Source organism: Diorhabda sublineata, chromosome 9 (assembly GCF_026230105.1).
Source record: "Diorhabda sublineata isolate icDioSubl1.1 chromosome 9, icDioSubl1.1, whole genome shotgun sequence".
NCBI classification, from domain to species: domain Eukaryota; kingdom Metazoa; phylum Arthropoda; class Insecta; order Coleoptera; family Chrysomelidae; genus Diorhabda; species Diorhabda sublineata.
This window is the reverse complement of record NC_079482.1, coordinates 13,209,606-13,233,689: the sequence shown is the minus strand read 5'-3', so window position 1 is coordinate 13,233,689 and position 24,084 is coordinate 13,209,606. Positions and strand designations below refer to the sequence as shown.

Here is a 24,084-nt window from a genome sequence, read left to right as displayed (position 1 = left end):
TTTGGCATAAAACCTTTGACTCATCGATTTCAGAATTGAGCGCTATCCATATAAAATCAACGGAGAGCATACAGATATCGCGAAAGCAGTTCTCTCATCAATTGTTGAATTGTAAATCATCGCAATATTCTTTATTAGGTCAATCTAATTTTTTTTATTCCTATTAGATTATTACTTATTACAGTACCTGAATTTGAATAAATGTGAGATGGTAATGAAAAATTCATGAAAATATATGGTGCGAAATGTAACAACAATGTACATCGAATGACTCACTCAATTATATAAGTTAAGATAAAAGGAAAGTCTATTATGATTTAGTTTGTTATTATATACTTCTTATAGTTATATATACTTATATACTACTTATATATTATACTTCTGTTTAAAGATTAGAAGAGACCTGATTCATAAACATTCAGATGCATTAATATATCAAAATGTCTAAGACATAAGAAATTAAAGAAATATATATTTTAGAAGAAAGGTAGTTTCACCTTATTCGACACGTCCAATAGTTATCGACAAATTCCAACCAATTCACACAAAACCTTGACATGAATCACTCTACCTGGTAAAAATAATAAACGAAACGAATTGCTGGAGAACACGATAGATCGAAAAATTGGTCGTATATGAATATTTACTAGCGTTTTTCCATATTTTTCAAAATATACCAATAATAAATAATCGTGATAATCATAATTTGTTTTGAGGAGCATGTCATCATTAGTGTGAAAAGTGTTTGTTCTTCGCAGAATGTTTATAATAATAATTAATAAACTTACTGATTACTATGGACTCATTATTAAATGGGAATATTTTGAACTATCTAATTTGGATCACACTATAACAAGAGTGTAAAGAAGTATAAAAGAAAAAGAAAAAATGGAATTTTTGATTATAATTCTAGAATACGAATGAAAATTGTACATTCGATGGCCAAATTATTTTGCTGCTCTAATTTTTTCAACGGGTTATATATACATTTGCAATTTCGTACAGTATTTTGACAACAGTGTTCACTGCCTTAAAATTATTAAAATACTACAATCTATAATATATTGAAAAAAACTGTGGATATGTATTTTAATTTCTAGCTTCTAACTAGAAACTTTTCTTGTATGTTAGTTCTGACAGAGAAATTTATTCAAGAACTAAGTATCTTTGATTTAGGAATGGTAAATGATAAGACAAATTCTTTGTATAAAATAAGTTACCAACTAATTTTTATCTATTGATCATAGGCAAAAACATCGAAAATTTCAATAATTAGGAGAACTCATGGTAAATAAATAAAGAAAATAAATAAATAAATAAAAAAAGTTTAACTAGTGTTTTATATCAAAGACTTTATACAAAAATCTATATAATTCGCCTTGTAGGAGGTTTTTAACATTTTCTATGATCAATATATAAATATTACTTGCCGTATAAAGTGTGTGATTTTTCTGGCAAGAAATAGTTTTTATATGCCTGTCGCTACTTCCCATAACCTATACTTGAGTTAATGTGCTAACTATTATCTAAATCTCAAGCAAACTTTTGAATCTGTCACTTTTAATATCCAAATTAGTTTGTAGTGTATGATTATTTTTTACTAAAATCGACATGCGTCAATCAAACTTACAATTGCTAAAGCAATTAAGTGATGATACTAAGTGAACATCATCTTTAATCAACGAGTAATATTCAAAAATATTCTTTATTAAGTGATCATAGAGAAAATAGGAGATCTGAGTATTTACACGTTACATCCTACCTCTTTCTGGACTTTTCTGGTAGCAGAAGAAATATTTGCTGATTCTACTATATTCATTTTGCTGTTATACAAATTAATAATTTGAATTTTTCTTAATTTTTGACAATAGACTATTAGATAGACATTGCTGATGAAATAACGATGCTTATGATGGTATGGAAAATTATCGAACTAAATAATAAGAATCCAAGAAAAAATTCTGCGAGGAGGGAAAATATGAGCACTATCAACGCATTTTACCTCTATTCATCCAAAATAAATCTATTAACATAAATATTGACAGGTAACATTACTGAATTATATTTACGCCCGGGTTGACCATTTCCTTATCTACAGCATTTCAATCATTACCGGACCCTAGGAAAAGTAGTTCTAATTTTGGATGGGCACGCGTCTCACACCAGCTATTTAGTGGTAGACTTGAGTGAATCTTTCGAAATTGAACTTGTACTTCTTCCTCCTCACACATCACATGCTCTGAAACCATTCGATGTATCGTTTTTCAAACCGCTCAAAACCTATTATCACCAACAAGCAACAGCATGACAACATAAACGAATCAAGGAAACAAGAAAGACACTTTCGTCAGGCTGCCACTGTTGGTAATCTACAAAAGGCTTCGAAAAGACTGGAATATTTCCACTTAACGCTAGTGCGTTGACCACAAGTTCATCGGTGATCAAGAGTCCAGTCCCCAAATTCCCAACATATGCAATGCAAGTGCAAGCCCCGTAAGTTCACGGCAGTCTGATAAAGGCCATTCATCTACCTGTGCAAATGAAGAAAGAAAGAAGATAAAGAATAAAGCAACGCCTGCGATAAAAATTAAGAGTTTAGTAAACTAGAGAGAGTGTCAAGTAATCCAAGTTCAACCCACGAGTTTTCAAGAAGTGTAGCCACAAGACCAAAACCACTTGATAATATAGTGCTATCCACAAGTTCGCAATAATTGGACGAAGTCCAGCTTCCCACCTCTGCCGAAGTAATTGAAAAAATTCTTCCATCAACTTTGAAGTCACAAATTTATTACTTTCAAAAAATTCGTAAAGTTTCAAAACTAGTCTTGCATTTAACATCTCCTCAGAGTCAGACTACTCCTGTCAAAAAAAAAACAAACAAAAAATTTAAGGTAGACAATAAAACCAAGGTTAAAAATAAAGAGCGAACGAACCATGAAGACCAGTGATATTACGAGATAAAATCGGAAACGAAAAACTGCGTAGAAGAACAAAAGTTATGGGTTATAGGTTAGATCATAAAATTTCAACCAATTACTTCAAAATTATCTCCATCCATGGTAGTAATCCCAGCTCGAGAGGGGGTACTATGATTAATAAGTTAGTTAATTAATTTACAGAAGTTTTTAATAACACATTTCTTGGAAGGTTTCGGGATACAATTCATATACGACCCTTACAGTAACCCGGATTAAAATTTGACCTCGTATGCAACCCTTCGGTCATCTCGTATTTGTATTTCTAATATTATTCTCAATAGTCCATTTTTTGATTCCATGCCACATTTTTTCCTTTTTGTTCCTAAATATTTGGAATAGCTTTCTTCGCTTTTCACGTTCTCATACCTTAAAATTTTTCATCTTTATAAAGTTATATTCATAATTCATATCTGATTAATATCAAGGCTCTCAACTGTTCTCCATAATTTTGAAAATTTGGCTGAAAAACTGTTTTTTGAAGCGAATTGAAATATAAGACAATGGTGAAAAACTAGTAAATATTATATTGAGCTTTTTAGAATTATTGTCCTTTCAAAATTTTAGCGGTATCCAATTAATATGTGCTACAGATAAAGCAAAGAAAATATTTAACAAAATTATTTTTCAGCAATGCAATAAAATTAGCTATGATCTAGTGATGATTTTTAGTGGTAATCTAATATCAATCCAGTGGATACCTAGCCGTTGTAGAGTTGCTAAATTATTGGGAGTGTGTAGGGGAATAACTGAGGAAGGAAAGAGTAGATAGAGCATATTTGGATAAACTAAAATCATGCACCAACCTATTCAATAACCTGATTAATATCTTCAACGTATAATTAGACAAAAATCTGTTATATATTATGTTTCTGAAATAAACAGGAACAGCAAATTTTCGTGAAAATTAATTCAATCATTGATTCAAATAAATAATTTTCCTTTGAAAAAAACTCTTAGTGCCTTATAAGATAAATAATAAATAGAAGATAAATAATAGTTAAAAGAAAAAACTTACCAGCAAACATAAAGGAGTCTTTGCATAATTTGGACAAATTGCAATATTGATTTTAAGAATAAGATATAATTGAATCAAATTTTGTTATCTATCTAATATTTTCAAGGAAGGGGAAATAGTCTAATTGTTTTTTGATTCAAATTGCGTTTAAGATAGACTTATCTACTGAATCACAGTAATAAAAGATATATTTGACACAAAAACATCATAGACCGATTGAGCATGTCAAATAATCGTGTACCTATAGAACGATGTAAAACTCTATATATATATTACACTCATCATGTCGGAAGAAGTTACTCATCGCCTAATTGCTTGCTTTTTGATTACCAACATATGTGGCAAAACTAAGATTTCATAATATGTTCCTCATTATGGTAATGGTAATTTGAGGTTTACTGGATATTTTTGTATACCCGATTTCACTAATTGCCAAATATAAAATCGTTTTCACATTTACGTCATCTTTTAGCTGAACATATATTCAGTATCGTCACGAATAGAATATTAACTTTAATGTCCCATATGACCTGAGATATTTTTTAATCACGATCTAAAATAGTACCGTAAATCATCAATATTCGACAACCTAATAAGCCATAATTTTTACAGAAAGATTATTTTGGTTGATTTAAATACAACAATCAGTAAAAATCTTAACATGATATAGTAAAAATGTTTCGAAAGCATTATAGGATAACGTTTAGTTTTATTATTTTGGTAGGGATTTATCACTACAATTAGCTGATTTTTAATATAAAAATAACTTTATCTACTAGAAAATATGATTTGTTTCCAGAGAAGTAGCAAACCAAACGTTATGCTTCGTATTTGGCACTCCATTTATGTAGGGAAGGGGTCGGCAACCATTTGAGTCAGGAGAGCAAAAAATTACAACAAGAAAAAATATCTATTTATTCATATATTTGTAGTGCTTTTCATAACAACCTAGATAATATAGATACATATTCATATGAAAGTACTAGATAATTACCTATTATTTGATTGGAAAAATCAAAATAATTGAACATTTACTCACAACCCTAACTTGTACTTCAATAACAAACTATTGGGCAAACAAATTCAATGGAAGCGATGGCTTTGCATAGTTATTCAAGTAGAAAATTCAAGTTTGGTTCATAACTTGTTTTAAGCTTTAAACTCTAAATTTTCAGTTGTTAGTTGTCTTCTTACTTTTAATTATATTTATGAAAGACAACGCTTGCTCGCACGAATATGTCGATCCTAATATAGTCAGCACTCCAAATGCCAACTCCTCCACTTCATTGTCGCGCAATCTGGAAGACTATTCCATGCGTCGAATATGAGAGCCTCAATTCACGGCATTGCTATCAGAGCTCTCCACTTTTGTTCCGTTACGTACATTCATTCATTCCAATCTGTAAGCATATTTAGGAATGTATTTATTTCATTCGAGCACAAAGCAAATATTTTGGAAATCCATCGCACTTTATTATGAGGGGGGTTGTAATACTGTAACCTCAACTATTTTGGCCGGAAATGTTTGGGAAAAAGCGCTTATTGCTGTATTATACAGTGAAATTTGCCTCTTTTTTCCTATCATATTTCTCGCTCCATCAGCTGATATTGAAACGATTCTATTCAAATGATTTTTCCCTGTAGGTTGTCCCGAGAGAGGTAGCAATCCTAGAAGTTATTATTTTGGACCTTGGAAAGACACAAATCTGACAAAAAAAGCAACTTGTACCTTGTCTTTTAGGTCGCATATCTCATCGATAACAAATAATAAGAAGAAAGTTGAATATCTTCTATTTTTTTATCTTTTTTATCATTTTTTACCAGTTTTTATCATTTTTTTATCATTTTATCGATTTTGTCTTGTTTAGCGAAGAATAGGGGGTCTTTGATCTTTTTCAAGATTTCTGATTTATTTTTCAAATCACGAAACAGTTTTTCAGATGCACGTATGAAGCAATCATTGACGTATTCACCATCTCTGGAAGGTTTTTTATTTTTCAATTTCCAATGGTTCGACGAAAACGTTGAGACTTATGCCCTGTATGGAGAGCTCAGCCTAGTAGCAGAGATTAAGAGTGCAAGACTAAGATAGCTTGGTCTTGTCGAACAGATGCCAGATGCCGAGGAGTCAAACTTGCATACTTATTGAGTGCGAGTTTTTTGTGACGTATGAGACAAGCCGAAAAGCCATCTGAGCCATCTAAAACCGACTCCGTCGAATTCCGTTTGAATTCTCGATGCACTTTTTCAGTTTATCTCTGTTTTTGCCTGCTAACGACCGTGATGACGTGTGTCACGAAGGTAGAGGCGAAAAAAAGCAAGTACAACTTGCCGAGAGATAGAATCGAAGCCTAATCCTCGTTAATAAGTTCCGAAAGATTTTTAAATATTTTTTTTAATAAAATCAATAATATTTCAGTATGTTATTTGTTTTTGTTGATAAATCGTCTTGATTTTAGGTCTATTCTTATTGAAAATTAGTTTTTGAAGGAGGTAAAAACATTGAAAATTCGACCTATTTGCGTCCATATAAAATAATAATTAAACTGAAATCTTTCATGAAGTCCAACGATTCAACTAAAAAATGTGAAGGAATTACTATACTCTATTTCAGTTGAGGAAACTTTTTGTATTGGTTCTAGCAGAAAGTACTTTAGGAATCGATATTAAGAATCAGATACACCAGTTGATAACGATACACTCCACAACAACTCTGTATGTCTCTATGTCATTCGATTCCCTACACTTCTATAAAATAGAAGTGAAACTCTAGAATTGGTATTCAGTTATTTTACTATTATGAATTCTGTTAGATAGGGTTGACCGGTGTAAAAGGTTTCAAGTTGACAATTCTTAAATTATGTCTACTAGTTGAGTTGAATGAAGTTTTTTGATATTTGCTAGAAATATAGTGGAACTAAGAGTAAAAAATCGACCTAAGCTGAAAGAAATTGAATTCGGAGCGAGAGACTAAAATGTTAGCAATCAGTAAATATTAATAAAGCTTAATTTATGAAAAGAAGTTTATTTGAAAAATGAAACAAAAAACATCAATAATCTCGTTTATTTAATAATTTTGTCCTTAGTATTTCTATTTATGGAATGAAAAATATGATTCATAAATGAAAGTTTCAATTTTTTAAGCATATCCAATCAAAATCACCAATTACCCAAAAAAATTATTGAAAAATAAATAAAAATAATAGTTTTGATGTTCTTGTAATTCGCACGTAAGTATCCGCTTCAAGCTGAATTTGAAGATACTGGGTTTTGATTTTGAAATTTATAAACGACTATGCTTTACCGCAATTTTTTGAAATGTGCTCTACAATACATAGGGTGAAAAGTAATTTCTACTCATTTAATATAAAGTCAATATTTACAGAAATAAGTTGCAATAATTACTGTTCGTGAAAAATAGTGTACACAACTCAACAGAAAGAACTTGTTTGTACTATAGTATTTTTCCACTAAGTTAACGTCGCGTTCATAACACTCAAATTTGTGTGAAATGTGTCACTTACTTTCCGTGTTTTTTTTTCTAATTTTTCTTTGCAGTTCTCTTATTTGGCATAGCTCTCCACAACTGGAGAATGCTCTAGACTTTGCTGGCTTGAAGTCAAGACTTTTCCACTGAATGAAATCCTTGGATTGACAGTTGACAGTTTCAAATTATGTGTATCATAGTTTCCACCGCTATTCTAGAGTCGGCAGTATGCATCAGCAGCCCTATCTGTGACAATAGTCTTCTGCTTGTTGTCCTGTGATTGGACTTACCTAAGGCTCATCCTACCGTCTATTTAGTTACACTCAGAAGGTTGTCTCTCCCATATTATATAATATACTATTCTCAAATGCTAAATATATATTCAGGCTTTTGAGAAAAATATGCATAACCATCAGTTGTCGATAATAGATTAATTTTTAAGGCTTTAATCGGGGTTTCAAAAGTTACATTGAATCACGTTTCTAGAATTTGTACTATAAATCCAAGCTTCCCATCATCAGGGCAACTATAATATAAATGGAGCAATGAGATACTGACTTAAGTTCAATTTGAAGATGATTTCCTAGATGATAATACACAGGAGTGCGCTATAGTAAATGAATGGTGAATCTTCATGGCAATTGATTATGTATGGTGTGATTGTGGTCATGGCTGTAAAATTTATGAATTATGTAAGAATATTGAAAAATATGTATATAAAAATGACATAACAGTTCAACAATGACTAAATTTTGTGTGATGTTTATGATTCACATTTGTATCTAAAAACTATATTAGTTGACATTTGACCATAGGTGGTGAGATTTACGATATCTAAATTAAGTCAATTATTTGCATCTGACTAATTAGTTAAGTTAACTGTCTTGACTGAGACGAATTATCAATGTTTTCATTTTAGAAGTTAAATACCATTGAACAAGGACTTTATAACTGTCAGAAAGCATAAGGTGATAATGTGAATCAAGATGTCGTGAAAACACCACTAGTAATTTACTTTGACTAAAGAAAAGTAACCTAAATAAATCTTCGTTTGGAGACTGTGAATTGACAGACAAGGAGTCATTGATTGTAAGACAAGTTATGGTTGAATCCATGGAAGTCAAGTAAATTGTCACAAATTTACTAGTGGTTGTGCAATTAATTCACAAATGAGAAGAGAGAGAGATAAATGTCAAAAAATTGTTACAATTTGTAGACAAAAGCTCATGAAAACTGAAAAACATACATATTAATGACTGAATGAAGATACGAATAAAATAAAATTTCATTATACAGTATAAAACCATAATCAGTAACAAACTTATAGGTAAAAGTAATAGGTAATAATTAGTATATAAATCGTAAATAAGTCCATAGCAAAAATTAAACCAGTATGCAGCATGTCCGGAATTGAATATTATTATTAAAATAGAAGTCGTTTATTTCCAATAAATATACCCTTAAATTATTGTGGAATGCGGGAAAAGATGATACCGATTTGATTTCAATTGGCAAGTGATTGTGAATTTTTTTGCATTGTAAAATATTGAGCCCTCAACTAATTCTGAACGTGGAGTAGGTAGGTAAACGACGTGCTCCGCGTTCCTAAGTGGATAGCCGTGCAACGATCTTTCTGAAATTGGAGAAGAGTGCTTACGAATTAGGTGAACGGATTCAAAGATGAATAATGAAGGAAGAGTCAGAATTTTTAATCTTTTAAAGAAGTCCCTGCAGTGAGCCCTGCTGTTTAGTCTGAATACAAACTAAAAATACCTTTTTAGTTTGAGGATTCCCTCAAATTGAGTCGCACCACACGTACGCCAGAAGGGAAGGACATATCGGAGATGCGGCTCAATAAGGGCATAATAGACTGTTAACGAGGCAGATAAGTTTAGTTCCTTGGAAACTGATCTCAGCGCAAAACAGGAGGAACTTAATTTTTTACATAAGGCGGCAATATGTATTTCCCATGATTCAAAACGTGTAAGAATATAAAATATGTAAAAAATTGTGTTAATACTACAATGTGTTGAAATATATATGAAAAGTGAAATATTAACATACATGCTAGGTCTGACTGACACACGAGTCACATATGTCAATTTTCTATTATAATTTATGATACACATGTTTCACACGTGGTTTCAGATACAATATCAATGATATCTCATATTTATAGTCTAATGAAAGATTCTCAGGCTAACAAAGAATTCTCATTTTCAGCAAAGACTACAACAGAGATATAGATATATTCTAACTTTTTTAAAATGTGTATTTTATCAATATACTTTGATATTTAGCTGTTATTTAGGATTTATTTGATCCATGTAACAAATAATAAGCTTATAAGATAATAAGATTTTTCTATTTTTGAACGTACCCTCTTGTACTGCCCTAAATTGTTTCCATGTTATTGCTCAAAATAGTGATGGTTTCCGGCGGCTACTTATAGGTTATGGAATATTTATTTAAAAGTCTTGATACATCGAATTTAGGTAAACTAAAAATAGAATTAAACCGAAGTTGAAGTCATAGACAATAATTTAACAAGGACTAAAAATTTTATATAGAATTGCCAGTTTAAGAATTTGACTATTGCCAATTGCCAGCTGTGCTGATAGATATTCATTGGAACAATCCAGTTATTATTTGAAATTAATATACAGATCCCTACTGGTAGAGGTTGTCCAAAACATGGGTTATTGTAATATTGACTATGTACTGTTGGTATCAAATTTGAAAACTAATGACATAAATAAATTTTTATCAGAGAAATCTATAAGAGAAGTAGCTAAAAACTTGAATTCCATCAGGAATCAAATAAGGATGGTTCCAAATATAATTCTTTTGTTGTTGAGCATCCAAAAATTGTATTCTTTTGATCAAGACAAAAATATACTATTATCGGTCTATAACGTAGTACATTCATTTTAATTGATTTTTAATGATTCTGTAACAGTAGTAAAACTTGAATTTATTTTCAAAAATCCATATGAATAAAACTGAAAAACTTCAGTCCATTTAACACTTCTTAGATTGTTCGATTATTTTTTATAGAGATTCCAATCTTTCTACGCTACTCGGCCCTATTTAATCGCATTTCTCTTATTTAATTTTTATTAGATACTAAGATTTTTATCTCATATAAAATGTCTACCAACCGTAATTTTACGCTCTTAGCTTCTATTGAGATCTTATCGAGCAATTGAATTAATTGATATCGATATACTCGCTAAATGTTGAAGAAGAATGGTATTTCAGAAATCTCGCGAAGAAAATGTTTATTATACATAAATACGTTAAGTGTGTCTAATGGGCTTAAAACTGGTGGAAAACGTAAAATGATTTGAAACGTTTGAAGTGAAATCTTTCTATAAGAAAGAGGTAGTGAAATTTATCGATTGTACAAATGAAACAAACACCTTCATCACATCAAGTTATCAGAAGCACATTTTGATTACGATGCTATCGTATTCGGTATTGAAAGTAGTGTGATATTTTTGTCAAGATCTAATATTGTTCAAATATCAGGTGATCAAATGAAACAATGATCCAAAAATGTAAGAATTACTGAAATAATTTCGGAATTGTTACAAGCTCTGTATGAATGGAATAATGCACGAGGGTTGTCTGCCAAGATTCCAACCTCACAAAGTAATAATACACTTAGTCCAGGGATACTTCACCATTTTCAACCTTCCAAATAATAGTTACCGTCTTTGTCCTCAAAATTTACTTCCTTTTCTGATGAAAATCTCTCTACTGCAAGTGAAACTTGGAAGTTAGAAAACATGGAACTAGATCTGGTGAATACGTTGGCTATTTCAGCCATGGCGATCACGATTTATGAGAAGGTCCGTTATCCTCATGAAACAGTTTTTTCTATTTCTTAAAATGCTATCGCTCTCTTCACTTCATCAATCAATGATGCATGATACAAGATAGTCAATGAACACATTTTCATGACTAACCCTAAAAACGGTTGTCATCACTTTTCTATACGATGATGCTGTCCTTGCCTTTTTCGTAGAGTGTTCGCCCTTTGAAATCCACTGTTTTGATTTTTTTATTGTGTTAATAGTATAGTAGCAGATTTTATTTACAGCTATGAATTGATGCAAAAATTGCGACCCTTTTTGCTTAAGACCGTATCAATAAAGGGTGAGAAATATTCATTAGAATGTGCTTTTGGTCCAAAGTTCGCAAACGCTTACGTATACATAATTCTACAATCACCAAATGGAACATGCGTTCTTTTGATGTACCGATAACATCTTCCACTTCTCTGACCTTAATTCAACTATCCCTCAGTATCATTTGGTGAACTTTTTAGATGTTATCGCTAAGTGTCCCCATTTTTGCCTGTCCCGAGGGCTGATCGTCAGTCATGCACCCGTACAAAATTTAACAGTTATAAACGATTGTGCGGAGTCTCGGTATATAATAGATATATTCTTTCATGTGCCTAGGCGTATTATCTTTCAAAAACAAATATTTTATGACACCTCGATACTGAAGTATTTTCAGAAAAATCTTCACGACTCACTTATACGCTTATAAAACATAACAATAAATAAAATCAACGATTTAAAAGACATAATAGGACGTTATGATATAAACGAAATCAAGAAAATAGGAAACTTCCACTTGCTATGTATTATCCAAATTAATATTTCGAAGCTCAAACATTGAATGAAATGTATATAAAAAATATAGTTAATTTCAAATTATGTTACAATCGGTAATCATTTATATAAGTAATAAATAGAGAACATTAATAACAGGGGGAGATAAAAAAACGTTTCCATGTAAACTGTTAGTAGCCGAAGACAAATCAATATAAAGGAAATCAACTTCGTCATTATTATCAATCCAAGGTATGGGGAATAGAAATATCGAATTGCACATGGCATACATTTAACTTCCCCCATTATCATATATTAAATGGAATGTACAAGCAGAAACATTTGGATGTTTTAATTTCTGTCATAACTAACAAGAATACTAATAAGAAAACAATGTAAGAGGCTGAAAAACGCTGATAGACGAAGTTTAATATCGAAAGTGGAAGTATTTGCAGTACGAAGACGTGGCATTCGAGGAGACGCTTTGGATGCAGTAGCTCTGGATCAAACGAATTATTACTCAAATAATCAGCTAGAGTGATTGATGATACTATCTTCCATTTGCATCCCTCTACTAAAATAAATCGATTAACAATGAATACTGTTTAATTCGTCAAATATGGAAATTTGAAAGAAAAATTAGTGGATATTTGCAACGCGTCTTTTAAACAAGGTCTGTAAGTATTTGAATTGGTTGCGATTGCGAATTCCTCAAGTTGATCATTTTATTTTTCCTATTAATCTCTCATTCACTACCCTTCAGTTTCGAAAGTTTGGAAACATTAAAGAAATTCAACGTTCGCAACAGGTAATATGCTGAGTATTTGGGAAGTTTTTAGAGCAGGTGATCATATGATTTTTATAACAGGTGATCGTATGATCACAATTTATTGGTCATTATTCCATTCATGGAGGAAAGTTATCATCATTTTCTCAAGTTGTAATTATCTGAGATAATTTTCAAAATTAGTTTCAATTGTTCAACGTTTTTCATGGCGCATCGAACTATTCGCCTCAAGACGAACACGAAGAAGTAAAAAAACAACAAATGGATTCGTATGTAACATACTTCGAACATTATCAATACTCACAACTCTATAATCTACTATTAGGCTATGCGTTTCACTTAATGTATACTGGATGTCTGTCCAAAAGTACCTCCTAAGGGAGCTAGCACCCTTTTAAGATGGCCTGTTTCATTAGTTTTTTAAGTATATGGCAAAAAGGCGCTATATACAAACTTCAAATATGGTATATTCTGTTGTGTTTTATTGCCGTCATAATTGTTCAATATGGCAGATGCATCGGGGAAATTTAATATAAATTAATAAAAATATATTTTTACTTTTACACACGAGTGAACGTGGCGAATTCAAAAAATGATTTTTTTTTCGGAATATACGTAATAGCAGGAAATTTTACCAAAGTCAATCGTTGCTGTAGTTAGCATTTGATACAAGAGTTTCTGCACACTCTGTGTTTGTTTAGCGAGGTTTTTTGCTTGTACTTCCTTTTTAAATTTCAAAAACGTACTTCTGTTTAATTAGGCAACAGGTAGCTAAGGTTTGGTTATCAGGTGTATAATTTATAAGAAATGAGGAGTGAATTCAGAAATAAAATATTGACGCTGTTACCAAGTAAAAAGAGCTTCCCAATATTTCGATAAAGGCGGAAAGTAGGACAGAACGATTTATAGAATTATTTACTAAATGAGAGAGATAGCAATTATGTTTCAAATTTTAAAGAATTCTATCAAATTTCACATTAGAATCTTGAATTGTGATAATTAATAATTAAATGCAATTTCCAATCAAACACTCATCACAGTAGGAAACAGGGAGTTTTAACTGTAATTTTGTTTGCAAATGTAATCAATTTCATTTCTTCAATGACTATTTTTTAAAGTATGAGAGATGATCGGTACAAAAGGTTACAAGCCGCAGTATTTGAAAATTTTTTGTTGAAAAATTTGTTTCTTAACAGTGGAGATAGATTATCCTACTTGTCATATAGCTAACGTGGAACTAGATAGTAGAAAATTCTTAGACGGTTCTGAAATACAAAAGCTATTAGAAAATTCTCGTGGACAAGCCCGAGCCATGATTCAAGTTTCATCGGCAAAGAATAATTAATATTAGCTTTTGACATTCACAATCAAATCGTGCAAGTTCACAGCTTGTTTCAATCAGGCAGACAGAGTGTTTAACGGGTGTGAAATCTAGTCAAAACGTGCAGTATACAGATTCTGTGTTGCGATATTCCAAGTTGTATACCCGCTAGCTTTTACAGTAGAAACGATGGAGATTTTCAATCACGTGACTAATATGTCAGTAACAATATTCATATGAATTAAATCAAAGTTTTTGTCAACTCCATAATATTTGAAAGGTCGGCCTTTTACGAATTGGTTATTAAAAACTAAATTCAATTTTTTGTATTGTTTTTAGATGTTTAACATGAACATATTTAGCGGAACTCTTTTGATAAAACTAAGTTACAAAATTCAAAATTTGTTTTCTTTGACATACATACATGTTTCATCTAAATATAACTTGTCTTGAAAATACACTATCACCATTTTCTCTATATTTTCGAAGAAAACATGCTCTTTAGCTAGCAATATTTGTTCATTCTATTAATGATTTCTGTTATCTTCCTTTTTATATTGAAATCCCGAATGTTCTGATATCACTGATAAAGAGGTACTTACAATAGAAATAATTTCCTTATTTTTCAGTTCGTCATTTATGGTTTTGACTCCATGAAAGAATATTATGAAATGACAAAACTCATAACCTCTATGATCAAGTTTACATTAAATAAACAGTTTTCTAACATTGAACAACTGGTGAAAAACCACACTGTATAGATAACACTAGATAATAGTACTATATGCACTATGATGTGTAATAACAATTTTCCTAAATTTCATTTAAAATGTAAGCTGACTGTAAAGGTTAAGGATATGGGACGGTATTGTATTATTGTTCCACATGTTTATTCACTTACTCTGTTCATACATCTCATATAAAGTGTTCCATACTGCTATTTTAGTTCCCTCTGATACATCCTCTGTTTTTAGTTTTACTCGTGGTGTCTGAGTGGTGTTGAGAACGTTGATTATTTTCATTCTTTCTTCAACGGACTATATAGTTTTTCTAGATATCTTTAGCGCAGTTGCCACTCTCTGAATTATATAATATAAATAGAAATCTCTTTAAATAGATGTTAACTTTAGTATAATACCTCCTAAACAAATGAAAGAGATTCAAAAGGTCCGCAGTTCTTTTTTTTTGACCTTAAAATATGCAATCACATTTATAACAAACTCCTGTGTTCGTGAATTAAGCTGTTTTCCAGCCGTTTTCTGAAAATGACCGTTGTTTAATATACCGTTACAAGACATGTGTTTGAAGCAATTTCGAAAATTCTACAGATATTTACAAATTCTTCAAAATTATAAACACTATTTACCACTAATAAGTAGTAACATAAGCATTGTGATCTTCCCGATTTATGGTATTTTAGGTATCTAATATGTTGAAAGATCAGAAGTTTATGATGTATTATGCTTGTACATACCGACAAAGTCACACGAGCTGAAGTAAGCTAAACATTTTTTCAGTATAACTATTCTGATGGCTAGTACACAAGACAAAACTTGGTTTCATCGTTTCATCATCTCATCTTCCAAGCAAGAAAAAAACTATGGAGTTAAGTCGAGGTAATTGCTAAATTAACGACGGAATTATGAGGAAATGAAATGACACAGTTGCTTAGATCATATCAGAAACTGAACCTTTCATATACAGCTAGATTTGACACACTGTGACGATTTTCTATTTTCGAGATGAAGCACTTATCTAGCAAACATATGGGAGCTAGGTGAGGATGGTGAAAAGATAGGACAATAATCTAAGTCCTATAACTACTCAAGCTTACCATATATACAAATATACCAACAAAACAATATACAAATCGTAAAATAGAACAAAGTTATGCGTACCGAATCTCTAGGAGCAGCCTGGCTCCACTGACATCTAGGCATTCGAGATCTTCAATTCGACGTGTGCCAGGTATATCGGAGAGGATTAAGTTATGTGCATGTTATTAGAGCATTGAGGAAGTTTTAAAAGAAAGTTGACTTGAAATTACCTGCCTGAGGTATCGGTTATTGATGGATCGAACGATTATTGTGCTATTGAGGAAGTTGTTCGTGGATACGGTCGAAGGGAAAATGTGGTGAATGGAAGGGTACTTATAATATGTATTATTAAATGTGCGAGCACTTGGCGTGGTCGCCACACACATTTCTCCTTAGACAGTGATGAAAAAACATCTTCCGAAATTGGGTTCAATTAACAAGGACATTATTTCTATCAAGACGGAAAGACGGTTAAACAAGTTGGTTCTGCGTTTTAATAAATGCTTAAAGAGATAGGGTGATTATGCCGAAAAGAGAGTCAATAGAGCGAATAATTTTCTGCTATATTTCTTGTCCGTTGTAAAGATATTATTCCTCACTTGTATAATTTTTGTTAATATACAATATAGAATTTTTTTTAACCAGATATTTAATTGATAGTTCCTGTACGATTCATTTTATTCATCGAGTTTCTTGTCACAACTTATGCCGAAAATGAACATATATTAAAAATATTTACTTTTCAGTATTAAGACGGCCAACTCATTAAAACCAAGCAGTGACTCTTAATGGCAACAAAGCTGGGAACTGCACACGAGTGGTAATATTTAAGCGCGTCTTTCGTGGTTATAACTAAAATTTTTACGTTCAGTTTACTTATTGAGAATTTATGTATAACCAGTGAAGTGACAAATAAGATTATGTCAGTGTCGTCAACTAACTAATTCCGGATATTTAAAAATTTCTGAGAAATGGACACTGAAAGTCCTGTTATTTGGCCTGCATGGTGTTATTCAGGTAAGTTAAGAGAATTTTAGGATTATAGGTCGATTTTGTAGATTTAATCTTTCAGCTTCTTAAGAGTATCGGAAATGGATGATTATAAAATATTTAGGTTTGAAAATTTATTCCAAAGAATCATGATGGCATTCTTATGAATTCAATTCTTATTGTTAGATAATATACTTTCATAACACTGGTCGAAAAAAAACATTTTTGTAAAACAAGAACGAATAGCATATTGTGATAAAATGGACCTATACAGATACGAAAATATGAAAAAAATAATTGTATTACGCAAGGTTTTTAAGTTACATTTATAGAACCATTATTATTAGTAAAATATTTAATATTTATTAAAAAATAATTTTACTTTTTTTAAATCGTATTTATTGACAATATTTATAGTTTACATCTAATAAACATGCCTCACATCTATTAAAAATAAAAACTTGAAAAAAAATCACTTTAAATATCAATTAGTTCTACTTTTTCCTTTTTTGAGGAATTACACTTTCTCTTTTTAAAAACTAACATCACGGATCATGGCAGAATCCCATCGTCCTTGATACCGAATTTCCATTGTTCTAATATCTTGGTGGAATCTTCCACCCTGCTTATCACTGACAGCTTCCAATTTTTCGGGAAAAAATGTGGGATGGGAATGGAGGAAATGAATTTTCAATGACATTCGAGCAACAAGGGACTTGTAAGCATCTAGAAGTTCATCAACTAACTATTGGTAGTTTCGATCCATATTATTGCCCAAAAATCCCATCACTACACTAACAAATGCCTTCCATACTCTAAGTTCCTGTCTGATGACCTTTTTTTCAAAATTGTTATCGTCTACTTCAGCAATTTTCATATTTGTGTACCAATAAAAATACATTCCTTTAATTTTGCATCACTCAATTGGGGAAAGACTTCTCTAAGGTATTTGAATCCATCACCCTCTTTATCCATAGCATTTACAAAGTTTTTCATCAATCCAAGTTTAATGTGAAGGGGGGGCAGAAGAACATTGTTGGGATCTACAAGGGATATAAACTTAACATTTTGAAATCCCTGTTGAAACTTACTTCATGATTGCCAATTTTTTTTACATATTGTTGTTGTTGATCTAATGCCCGACTGACCCATACACAAAGAAAACAGCAATGTTTCGTAAACCCTCCTTGAAGTCCCATTAAAATTCCAATCACCTTCAGGTCTCCACATATCTGCCACTTATACTTGTAGTTAATTTAGTCTAAAAGCAAGCGAATATTTTCATAAGTCTTTTTCATCTTCACAGAATGAGCAGCTGGTATAGACGGTATTAAATTTCCTTTGTGTAATAACACTGATTTTAAACTTTATTTAGACGAGTCAATAAATAGGCGCCAGTCACTGGGATTATGCTCAATATCAAGTTCCTTCATTAGACCATATCCGTACATGCCCACAACGAATTTTCCATACTGTAGAATGCAGAAAATATAGCATTTCTTTTTATAAAGGTCATAATTTTTGTTTCTTTGGCTAACAAGTTCCATTCCTTAAAACGGGAAGTAAGAAGTGAAGACTGTTGCTTTGATAACCCCAAATCACTTGCTAAATAATTCAACTCACTTTGAACATTCTAATGTGGCTCGCGGATACTGGTACTTGGACTAAAAATAGTGTCGGTGCAATGTTCTTCGGAATTTCCTGATGAGACGTTATCTCAAGTATCCTCTAAAACTATATTTTGCGGATCTAAGGGCGCAATCGGTACTGGTAAATAGACAAAAATAGCAGTCATCAAAATGGTTAGTAGGTTCCTGCCATACCATTGGAATTGTAGAAGGCATGCTCTACAACTAACACAGCACGCATGGAGGCCCACTGCTTGTCTTAGTCGATATTTTCGTCTTTATAATCACTTTTTGCACTATGAACAGGGAACCACTTAATATAAAATTGAACAGAATACTAATTTTTAATGTTATTTTTATTTAATGTTATTCTAAATATTACAGTTCAGGTATTGTTTTGGCCATAAAATTTACCGCCCGTTCATAAAATTACCTACCTGCTAATGTAGACAGGGATAATTTAGCTATCGAAAAGTGTGCTTAATACATATTTTTTCCATTATTGGAGGAGTATTTCCATTTTAAAAATAAAGGTGTCGCCTGTGTTACGAAAATCTTGTCGGCCAGTGATAATTTGAGTAGTATAATTATTTAAATAGAGAGTACTAAGTAATTTGATAGGAAAAATTAATTTTTTAAATCAATGTGAAACATAAACGCCTAATAAGATTTATATTTATATATTCTTGCAGTTGGGTAAATGTATTTGTTTTTATATTTATTCCAATTAATTTTCCTTTAGAGTATTTGTAAAGAGCATTCGTGTATGCAATATTCTGCACATTTTGTTGTGACACTAACTTCCATAATTGTCATGTTTTTTCTTTGTATACACACAGGTATTAATCCAGCAATTCCACAAAAAATAACTTTTTATACCACCTTGATTTTCACTTTTTTTGCGATTTCGAGTTATATATGGTGCAACTTCATGTTCATAAACCCACCTCCCTTCTCAAGTAATGGTGCGTTTCATGAAGGCAATGTCCTCAGCTACTTTGTCTAGATACAGGTCTTTTGGTATATATAATAATATAATATAATGAGTCGTTCCATAAGAGATGTTAAGAACCTCTTCTACCTTTCATATGCCCATACGACGATATTCGATTACCATTTCAACAGCTTCATTGATATTATTATCGTTAACAGAGGTGGATGGGCGACTCACATTAGGCTACAACGTCACTACCTTAACCAAATGCTTAGTGCCACTCAAATATTTTCTGTTACGATAAAGTAGACTCCACAAAACATTTGGAAGTACATTCAACATTTGAAGCAAACTCGTAGCTCAACTATTTTCGCCAGAGATTCTTTTCGCATCATAAACTGCTAATAAACCCACAATAATTAAGATATGGCGTTAAAACATAGAAATTAAAAAAGATTGTACTAATTAATGACGAAATTAGTACTGATTTGATTTACCTAGCTTAAGTGCACCAGTTGAGGTCAAAATTGATCTTAGATTTCACTGGCCATCCTGAGTGATAGTCAATAATTATTTTTATATTTCCTTGTATGTATATCTGAAATATTCTTTATCGCCTAATTAAATTTCTAAGTTTGTTGATTTCACTATGAATTTTTGATGGAAACATTTATAATTTATCTCCTTCACTGACCTTAACAGGTCCATCAGATCCTTCCTATCACAAAAAGTATTCAAGAATCACTTCTCTACCTGTATCGTGTATTCTAAAGAGCTTTATTATGGGTACGGGTTGTTTGTTGAGAAGACCATTGAAATTTCTCGATTTTACGAACTTTGTCCAGTCACTCAAGGGTCACCACTAATGGTTATTATTTACACAAAAAGTTGAAGGTCGAAATACCGAGACTTTCAAGATAAACACTGTCATTGGCGTGGGATATTTTTTTAGACTGCATCCGTAAGTAACGATTATTATAGGTATTTGTTCATCGTATAAGACAACATCATTAATGATTAATTCAACTTTTAATAGACATTCACTTTTCCACTTATTCCTATGTATTATTTCTGAGCTAACTCTGTGATGAAGAAATGTGATTAATAGCAAATGCATAATTTGTGGATTATTTGAGTTATTCCTACCTACTCATCCTTAAATATTCTCAAGTTTACGATTTAAAGTTGGATGTAAGTTATTGATCAAATGGGTAATTTGGAAGCTTTCAATCTATTCACTCCAGTTTTAAATTAAGTTTCTATCTTCAATGTATTTTTTCTCTTTCAATATAGCGATGATTATATGCCAGAATTTGATATCTCTCCATTTTCGTGTTGCCTCTTCCCATTCGACCTTGTACTCTTGAGTTTTTTTCTAAATAGATAACAATCAATTTATCTACATTTCAAATAACTTTATTTGTAATTGTTTATAATATTTAAATTCAATTGCACTGTAGATCAAATGTAGCAATAAACATTTTACATACAATAATTGGAAAGATATTGAGAGCACAGTTCTTTAGTGTAGCTATTTTTTGGTCAACAAATGACTTAAATTTCTGAGGGAAACAAATTTCTACGAAGGCGTGTTAACGGAAGTTACTGTTCAGTTTATCTTGAAAAAATATTTCTTATTCAATCTTATAAAATATTTTTGTTCTAGCCCTACACACTCGGGCCAGCGAGTTTCAGAAGTTAATGGCTTTGCCTCTCAATCGATATCTTTTCTATCATCATGCTTCGTATAAGTTATTATTATATAGTTATTCGATTATTGTCAATGGCACTTTATAAAATCCCTGAGCTAGATCAATGAACCACATAAAAGCTGTCGAGCTTTCTAATCAAAATTCATCTTTTTTTAATTGGAATACCTTCCATTCCTGAACACTTGCTGTTCTTCACAAATTCAGGTTGAAATAATTTCCTTCTAGTGAGCGAGTCTTGGCCTAGCGATCTTTGTCTTGGCCTTGGAGAAAAGGCAAGACCAAATATTCTTCTTAATTCGAGGGTCGAAATATACATTATTTTCTTTGAATGTTTGTCAAATATTGATAAATTAAAGCTTCATTCTAGTCTGGTTTTGTCGCGCAGAAGATATTCGAGAATAACAGGGATGTAGGTATTTTGGATATTGAGGAATTATAAAAGAAAAAAACCTTGAAGTGAAAATGTTTCCATTTCATTTGCTAGTTCAAATATTCTATTCAAATAATGAGTTAATACCAAATTTAAAACTTATAATAATGAAAACAATAACGAATTTATCTGTTATCATTTTTGGCAATAAACAAACCTAATATTTATGTGTTGGTTTTTTATAATTATCGAATTCTTAATTTTGTCTATAATATATAGTTGTCTTTGTATTATTTTATGCACTTACTTATGCTGTGTAATTTGGTGCTTTTCAGTTTACAAAAGAAGTACCTAAGAAAGTTTTGTTTTGTGTAGCCTCTTTACAGAGCTCAGATGAAAATTAATATTATTCGAGAAGTTTATTTGAAACCTGACAAATAATCCTACATACACGTAATCACCACTTAACTTATTAATTTTGGTCACTTACTTATACAATAATTTCTAAAAAATTTTAAAAAATTACCAGTATTATTTTTAAACATTGAAATCACACTATACAAGACACTTTCATAATATTTACATCAACAACACTCCATTCCTCATTTCTCAATGCTTTATTTAGTTGAAACACTTGCCTTATGTAGTATGTATTGAAAAAGTGCAAAACAAGACCAAGACTAACCTGATCATGGATGCCTTTATGGTTGGGGATCGGCTATTTTTTCTTATTTACATAATGTATTCCAGATACTTCATTTCCATTTGGAAGGTAAATATTCTTGTTAGTATATGTTTTGTAAAGAGAAGTTCAGTTGAACTTTCTTGAAGAATATAATTGATTCATAAATACCTCATTAGGTGGCGTTAAAAAATCTAGAATTTCCGACGATAATGCTTTCCTTGGGTCTGTGAGGAGGTGCAATAAAATGAACCGGAAATGTCGATTTTTCTCTTTTTTGGTCACTTGAATGTATGTAGTACTACGCAACAAACGTTTTCATGTATGCGGTTATACCATTTTAAAGCTTTTCCTTTCAAATTTAAGTTGTCCGCTATCATTTAATGTTTTATGGGTATGGTGAAGAAATTTGAAAGTCTGTGGAACGTAACATATATCAGTGATGTTTCACATTTTCACTTTTGCATAATTAGCAAGTTTTACGACATTCCTGAACACTTGAGAATTTGGACTTTTGGACAAGTTTTCAGTGCATCGGTGCCAACCGTGTCATAACTAATTCCCAATTCATCAGCCACCAATCGTAGAGTCAGTCACTGATCTCTCGTCAGCATCTTTCGTACTCGTTCAGTCGACGCTTGTCAACGACTGACCTGACCGTGGCCCATCCTCAATCGTTTCCTTGCCACCTTTGAAACTTTTCAACCAGCCGTCAATACATCCACCAACATTTCATGTGTCTCAGGAGCCATTTTTTTCAATCTGTGACAGATTTTGATGTTCATTCGTTCCTCCATTACATGATGACACCACCTTTTACACTGACTACATTCGATTGCCCATAGAAGGTTTTCGCATAATAGCCATGAGGCTTCTTGATAGATGCATCATTGACGTGCATCGGGATCGTCATGTGAAAAGCGTGTAGCACGTTGAGATATCGAACCATTCACTAAACTGTTTAGACACACCTCTTAGTTCATTCTTTCTGCAGATTAAAATATTCACCTACGGGAAAGATGAATTTTTAGAATCAGTGCTAAAAGAAAATTTACAGAAATATAACGGGTCGCTAATACCCCAAAACAAAATTATTGTAACAATTTTAAATCAAATTTCCGTCTTTCTCGTGATTTTTCTAGGTTGATTTTCACATTTACCCGGTTGAAATTTTGTGAATTTACGACACTTGTTATGATGTTATGATGTTGAATATAAAACAATATAGAACAACCAAGTATATTTTTTGAATTTATCTCTCTTGCTCCACTGCTTGCAAATTTTTTTTGAGAGGGTGTATTCTTTTCTATTTTCATTTTTTCGAGTTTTTGGCCTATAAGTGATTCTTCTTTAAGATTTTCAACAAAAATCTCTTTATTGGCAGAAAATCCTCTCTCTGCTATAGAATTGCTGTGAGAAATTATTAAAAGAAGTTGTATCTACCTATTGTTTTCGATAATTTCCATCTAAAAATCATTTCCTCTATCATATCTGGAATCGTTTTCCATCTAATTTAGAGTGATATGATTCGTCGGAATGTCTCTAAAAGCTCTGTCTGCTTCTTCCATTGTAGTGGCGTTGCATCTGTTTGCATTAAAACTTATTTTATTTTGATTATTCAATTTTTTATTTATTTATTATCGAGACTTATTTTTTATCTTGAATGGAGGTGACATTATCCAGTGTAACACGTTTATAGCATGGGCAGCTTGTTGATTTGATAACAACAGAGTACTTG

The 24,084-nt window shown here is 31.6% G+C and overlaps 1 protein-coding gene across 4 annotated transcripts in view; it reads left to right on the top strand.

Annotated features, from left to right (window-relative positions):
- Positions 1-24,084, top strand: part of LOC130448804 (lethal(3)malignant brain tumor-like protein 3) — a 338,247-nt gene that overhangs the window by 200,797 nt on the left and 113,366 nt on the right. Inside the window, exon 2 of one of the 4 annotated variants that reach the window (XM_056786332.1) lies at positions 16,777-17,047. The exons of the other annotated variants lie outside the window; for them this stretch is intronic. Within the exon in view, the coding sequence (XP_056642310.1) occupies positions 17,002-17,047 (46 nt within the window). The 5' untranslated portion in view covers positions 16,777-17,001. The remainder of the gene's footprint in view (positions 1-16,776; positions 17,048-24,084) is intronic. 4 annotated transcript variants of the gene reach the window in all.